The sequence below is a fragment of the Manis pentadactyla genome, chromosome 10, assembly GCF_030020395.1.
Source record: "Manis pentadactyla isolate mManPen7 chromosome 10, mManPen7.hap1, whole genome shotgun sequence".
NCBI lineage: Eukaryota > Metazoa > Chordata > Mammalia > Pholidota > Manidae > Manis > Manis pentadactyla.
This window is the reverse complement of record NC_080028.1, coordinates 47,472,801-47,479,897: the sequence shown is the minus strand read 5'-3', so window position 1 is coordinate 47,479,897 and position 7,097 is coordinate 47,472,801. Positions and strand designations below refer to the sequence as shown.

The 7,097-nt window shown below is 38.8% G+C and overlaps 1 protein-coding gene across 1 annotated transcript; it reads left to right on the top strand.

Moving 5' to 3' along the window:
- The first annotated feature begins 222 nt into the window (after positions 1–222).
- Positions 223–1,212, top strand: LOC130679328 (olfactory receptor 6C2-like). The gene has a single exon (XM_057487931.1). The coding sequence runs from the start codon at positions 223–225 to the stop codon at positions 1,210–1,212; it is 990 nt and encodes a 329-aa protein (XP_057343914.1).
- Positions 1,213–7,097: the final 5,885 nt, after the last annotated feature.

Below are 7,097 nucleotides of genomic sequence, written 5' to 3'. Positions count from 1 at the left end.
CATGAATTCTGAAGCAATAATCTGTCACTGATACATGGAATATTCAGAAAGATTATTGGACTACTGGCAATGTTGATTATGGTGTGAAAGGGGGAATTTATTGGAGCCTTGTTTGCTTGGCTTTTATAAGCACAGTCTTTTGCTACAGAATTTGAGTATCTATCTCTTCCTGAACTCTCTTTGATATTTACATGCTTACTGAGCAGAGTTCAAAAGCCAGTGATGAGAAACCACACAGAAATAACAACTTTTATCCTTTTGGGACTCACAGATGATCCTCAACTGCAAATCCTGATTTTTTCCTTCCTATTTCTCACCTACATGTTGAGTGTAACAGGGAACATAACTATTATCACCCTCACATTGGTCGACTCTCATCTGAAAACCCCTATGTACTTTTTCCTCAGAAATTTTTCCTTCTTAGAAGTGTCATTTACCACTGCCTGTATTCCTAGATTCCTGTACAGCATGTCAACTGGGGACAATACCATTACCTACAATGCTTGTGCCAGTAAAATATTTTTTGTTATTCTTTTTGGAGCTACAGAATTTTTTCTCCTGGCAGCCATGTCCTATGACCACTACATTGCTATCTGTGAACCCCTGCATTACACGACCATCATTAACAGCAGAGTATGTAGCTTACTAGTCTTCTGTTGTTGGGGATCTGGCTTGATAATCATTCTCCCACCCCTTAGCTTGGGCCTCCAGCTTGAATTCTGTGACTCCAATACAGTTGATCATTTTATCTGCGATGCAGGTCCCCTCCTAAAGATCTCATGCTCAAATACACATGTAATAGAAAAAGTGGTTATTCTTGTGGCTGTATTTGGACTCATCATCACCCTAGTGTGTGTGATTCTGTCCTACACACACATCATCAGGACAATTCTCAGGTTTCCCTCTGTTCAACAGAGAAAAAAGGCCTTTTCCACCTGCTCTTCCCACATGATTGTCATTTCCATCACATATGGCAGGTGCATCTTCATCTACATCAAGCCCTCAGCAAAGGAGGAGGTGGCCATAAATAAGGGCATCTCAGTGCTCACCACATCTGTTGCACTCTTGTTGAACCCCTTCATTTATACCCTGAGGAACAAGCAAGTGAAACAAGGTTTTAATGACTCCATAAAGAGGATTGCATTGTTCTCAAAAAAATCAGTTTTGATGAATCAAAGTAAAATGAAAGAAGAAAATACTCTAAATGTTTAACTACAGCTTCTAATTTATTTCAATGCTTTGTGCCTATAATTCAGTCATATTAACCTTATCAGAGACATGTAATACAGCATCCTACACTCACATTAAACAATTTCCTTGTTCTTCTTTGAAACCAAAATTCATAGGTGGTGTTTTCCCTCATTGTGAAAATATAAAACATATTTCCAAGTAATTAAACTTGTTCCTTTCTTACCCAAACTTTTTTTCAGTGCTCTTGTACAAGAAGGAAAGTAATAATATTTAAAAGTATACAAATTATCTAGAAGATACATTTTGTAGTAATAGTACTAGTTTCTTCTCAAAAGCAAAGTTATCAAAATTATCCTAAATAGTAACAGAGTGCTTGTCAATGAAGAAAGAAAAGGAGAAAGAAAGAAATATTAATGAAATGGAGGGACAGAAGGAGGGAGGGAGGAAGAAAGGAAAGAAGAAAAAAGATATGGGGGGGGAACCCAACATGCAAGCAAGCAAGGAAAAGGAGAAAGAGGCCTCTTCTGATAATGCTCCCACCTTTTAAATTACTACCTTTAAAGTAAATCATTACTCCTGCTGGCCAACAGACAGAAAGGACAAAGAATTAATTGTTTAAGAAAAGTTGAAAAGATTACCTCTGGCATCAAATTAAAAACACAGGGGAGAGGAAAAAAGATGGCAGCATGAGAAGTGGCAGGAATCTCCTCCCAAAACCACATATATTTTGAAAATACAGTAAATACGACTATTCTTAAAAGAGCGACCAGAAGTAAGAGTGCAACAGCCAGTCTACATCTAGGGAAGTCAAAATATCACAGAAAAGGGTAAAGTAAAAAAGCCGTGACCTGGTGGGACCCGAGCACTCCACCCACCCCAGCTTCCCGGCAGGAGGAAGAGAATCAGTGCATCAGGTAGTGGAAGCACAGGACTGCTAAATACCCAGCTCTAGAAATCGACCCCGGGAGCACAGATCTACATTGCATGTGCTCTGGAGATTAGACGGGTTGGAAAACAAAGTAGAGAATAAGACTGGGAATAGGTTCCCAAAACCAGCTACCCTGGGACAAAAGAAAAGGAGATGCTTTGAAAGCTTCCCAACAGTCAGAAGGCTGCTAAAGCAGCAAGGCTTTAGGAGAAGGAACAGGCAGACAAAATCACCCTGGCACACTCAGCTCCACAGGTTGGGAACTATCAGGAGCTTCAGGCACTCCATCACCCTGGTTGGCAACACAGCCCCGAGGTCATTCTCTGGGATAAGCAGCCTGCCACTCCTTCTTCCCCACTGGCACCTGTGCACAAACCCGCTGTAGTCACCATTGCTGCAGACCCCCTGGAGGGCAACCCTGCCTTCAGCAACCACACTGCTTACACAGAGGCTTCTTCCTAAGCACAGCGAACTAGCCCAGACAGCAGAGACAGGCACTGTGAGTGGGAAGCACAAAAGGGCTTTGCCCTCCCTGCAAACACATGTGCCACTCGTCTGTGAGCCCTGCCATTGCCTGGTCAGGCAGGAGGGCAGCCCCGCCAATAGAAGTTTAGGGGATTAACCCAGAAGCTGCTCCCTGCACGCAGCTAACTGGCCCAGACAGTGGAGAGAGGCACAGTGACTGAGAAGCACAAAAGGGCTTTGTCTTCACAGCAAAATGCACTTGGCTTGCCTGCAACCCCTGCCAACAACCTAGACCATCCCGAGGACCACCCCCCCATGGCAGTTTAGGGGATTAACCCAGAGGACACTTCCTGTGTGTGTGGTTAACCAGAACAGACAGTGGTGACAGGAACTGCAACCAGGAAGCAGAAAGGGACATTATCCTTCCAGCTGACACCCACGCTGCTCACCTGCTACCATTTCCATCACTCCAGGACTATGAAAAGGCAGAAGAACCTTATCCATCCAAAATGCATCAAACATGAGAAAGAGGGCTTGGTGAAACTGAAATCATCAATCTTCCTGAAAAAGAATTCAAAATAAAAGTTCTAAGCATGCTAACGGAGCTACAGAAAAATATTTGAAAGCTAAGGGACAAATTCAGGAGGGAGATAGACACCTTAAAAAATATAGTACCTGAACTGAAACAAACAATGGAGGGATAGAAAAGAAAATTAGATGAGGTAGAGGAGATGGTACATGGAATAGAAATTAGAGAACAGGAATACAGAGAAGCTGAGGCACAAAGAGAAAAATGGACATCTAGGAATGAAAGAATTTTAAGAGAACTGTATGAACAATTCAAATGGAACAATATTCACATTATAGGGGCACCAGAAGAAGAAGAGAGAGAAAAAGAGATAGAAAGTGTCATTGAGGAGGTAATTGCTGAAAACTTCCCAAATCTGGGGAAGAAAATAGTCTCTCAGGCCATGGAAGTCCACAGATCTCCCAACACAGGGATGCAAGGAAGACAACACCAACACATATAATAATTAAAATGGCAAAGATCAAGGACAAGGACAGAGTATTAAAAGCAGCCAAAAAAAATAGATAACTTACAAAGGAAAACCATCAGGCTATCATCAGACATCTCCCCTATCAGAAACCACACAGGCCAGAAGAGAGTAGCATGATATATTCAGTGTAATAAACAGAAGGGCCTTGAGCCAATAATACTCAACCAAGCAAGATAATCATTTTAATTTGAGGGAGGGATTAAACAATTCCCAGACAAGGAAATTTGAGGGAATTTACCTCCCACAAACCATCTCTACAGTGTATTTTAAAGGGACTGTTCTAGATGGAAGTGTGCTTAAGGTTAAATAGCTGTCATAAGAGAAAATAAAACCACAACAAAGGAAGTAGAGCTATTAAATACTAACCAAATGCAAAATAAAATCATCTACCGAAAAAGTCAGTCAAGGGATAGACAAAAAGTAGAGAAGATGACACCTAGAAAATAAAGAGAGGAGGTGGAAGAAAAAGGAGGGGAGAAAAATGAATATTCAGATTCTGTTTATAATAGTGTAATAAGTAAGTTAAGGTAGAATGCTAGATAGTAAAGAGGGTGCCCTTGAACCTTTGGTAACCACAAATTCAAAGACTACAATGGCATTAAGCGCATATCTATCAATAATCACCCTAAATGTAAAAGCACTGAACACACCAATCAAAAGACATAGAGTTACAGGATGGATAAGAAAGCAAGATGCATCTATATGCTGCCTACAAGAAAATCACTTCAAACCCAAAGACATACACAGACTAAAAGTAAAGAGATGTGAAAAGATATTTCATGCAACTAATAGGGAGAAAAAATCAAGAGTTGCAGAACTTGTATTAGACAAAATAGACTTCAAAACAAAGAAAGTAACAAGAAACAAAGAAGGACATTATATAATGATAAAAGGGTCAGTTCAACAAAAAGATATAACCATTATAAATATCAATGAACCTAACATAGGAGCACCCAAATATGTGCAACTAATACTAACAGAATTAAAGGGAGAAATAATGTGCAATGCATTCATTTTAGGAGACTTCAACACACTACTGACTCCAAAGGACAGATCAACCAGACAGAAAATTAGTAAGGACAAGGACACAGAGGCACTGAACAACACATTAGAAGAGATGGACATAACAGACATCTATGGAACACTCCACCCAAAAGCAACAGAATACACATTCTTCTCAAGTGCACATGAAACATTCTCCAGAATAGATCACATACTACACCAGAAAAAAAGCCTCAGCTATTTTCAAAAATACTGAAATTGTACCAACCAACTTCTCAGATCACAAAGGTAAGAAACTAGAAATAAATTGTACAAAGAAAACAAAGAGGCTCACAAACACATGGAGGCTTAACAACATGCTCCTAAATAATCAATGGATCAATGACCAAATTAAAACAGAGATCATGCAATATGGAGACAAATGAAAACAACAGCTCAACACCCCATCTTATGTGGGACACAGAAAAGGAAGTTCTAAGAGAAAAGTATATAACAATCCAGGAATATTTAAAGAAGGCAGAACAATCCCAAATGAACAGTCTAAATTCACAATTATTGAAACTGGAAAAAGAAGAAAAAATGAGGCCAAAAGTCAGTAGAAGGAAGGACATAATAAAGATCAGAGAAAAAATGAATAAAATTGAGAACAATAAAACAATAGAAAGAATTAATGAAACCAAGAGTTGCTTCTTTGAGAAAATAAACCAAATAGATAAACCCCTAGCCAGATTTATCAAGAAAAATGAGAATCTAAATACATCAACAGAGTCAGAAATGAGAAAGGAAAAATCACTATGGGCACCACCAAAATACAAAGAATTACTAGAGAACACTGTGAAAAATTATATGCTAACTCACTGGATAACCTAGACGAAATGTACAACTTTCTAGAAAAATACAACCTTCCAAGGCTGACCAAGGAAGAAACAGAAAATCTGAGCAGACCAATTACTAGTAATCAGATTGAATCAGTAATCAAAAAAATACCCAAGAACAAAATCCCCTGGCCAGATGGCTTCATCACTGAATTTTATCAGACATTTAGAGAAGACACAATACCCATTCTCCTTAAAGTTTTCCAAAAAACAGAAGAGGAGGGAATACTTCCACACTCATTCTATGAAGCCAGCATCACTCTAATACCAAAACCAGGCCAAGACACCACAAAAACAGAAAACTACAGACCAATAACCCTGATGAACATAAATGCAAAAATACTCAACAAAATACTAGCAAACCAAATTCAGAAACACAACAAGAGGATCCTACATCATGATCAAGTGAGATTCATCCTAGAGATGCAAGGATGGTACAACATTTGAAAATCCATCAACATCATCCACTATATCAATAAAAAGAAAGACAAAAATCACATGATCATCTCAATAGATGCTAAAAAACTTTTGACAAAATTCAACACCCATTCATGATAAAAACTGTCAACAAAATGGGTATAGAGGGCAAATACCTCAAAATAATAAAGGCCATATATGACAAAATCACAGCCAACATCATACTTAACAATGAAAAGCTGAAAGCTTTTCCTCTAAGATCGGGAACAAGAGAAGGAAGCCCACTCCCCCAACTTTCATTTAACATAGTACTGGAGGTCCTAGCCACGGCAATCAGACAACACAAAGAAATAAAAGGCATCCAAGACTGGTAAAGAAGAAGTCAAATTGTCATTGCTTGCAGATGACATGTTATTGTACATAGAAAATCCTAAAGAATCCACTTCAAAACTACTAGATCTAATATCTGAATTCAACAAAGTTGCAGGATACAAAATTCATACACAGAAATCTGTTGCATTCCTATACACTAACAATGGACTAGCAGAAAGAGAAATCAGGAATACAATTCCATTCACAGTTGCATCAAAAAGAATAAAATACCTAGGAATAAACCTAACCAAGAAAATGAAAGACCTATACCCTGAAAATTACAAGATATTCTTGAGAGAAATTAAAGAGGATACTAATAAATGGAAATTCATCCATTCTCTTGGGTAGGAAGAATTAATATTGTCGAAATGGCGATCCTGCCTAAAGCAATCTACAGATTCAATGCAATCCCTATCAAAATACCAACAGCATTCTTCAACAAACTGGAACAAATAGTTCTAAAATTCAGATGGAACCACAAAAGACCCCAAATAGCCAGAGCAATCCTGAGAAGGAAGAATAAAGTTGGGGGGGGATCTCACTCCCCAACTTCAAGCTCTACTACAAAGCCACATTAATCAAGAAAGTTTGGTACTGGCACAAGAACAGATCCATAAATCAATGGTACAGACTAGAGAGCAGATATAAACCTACACATACATGGCCAATTAATATATGATAAAGGAGCCATGGACATGCAATGGGGAAATGACAGCCTCTTCAACAGCTGGTGTTGGCAAAACTGCACAGCTACATATAATTAAATGAAACTGGATTACTGTCTAACTC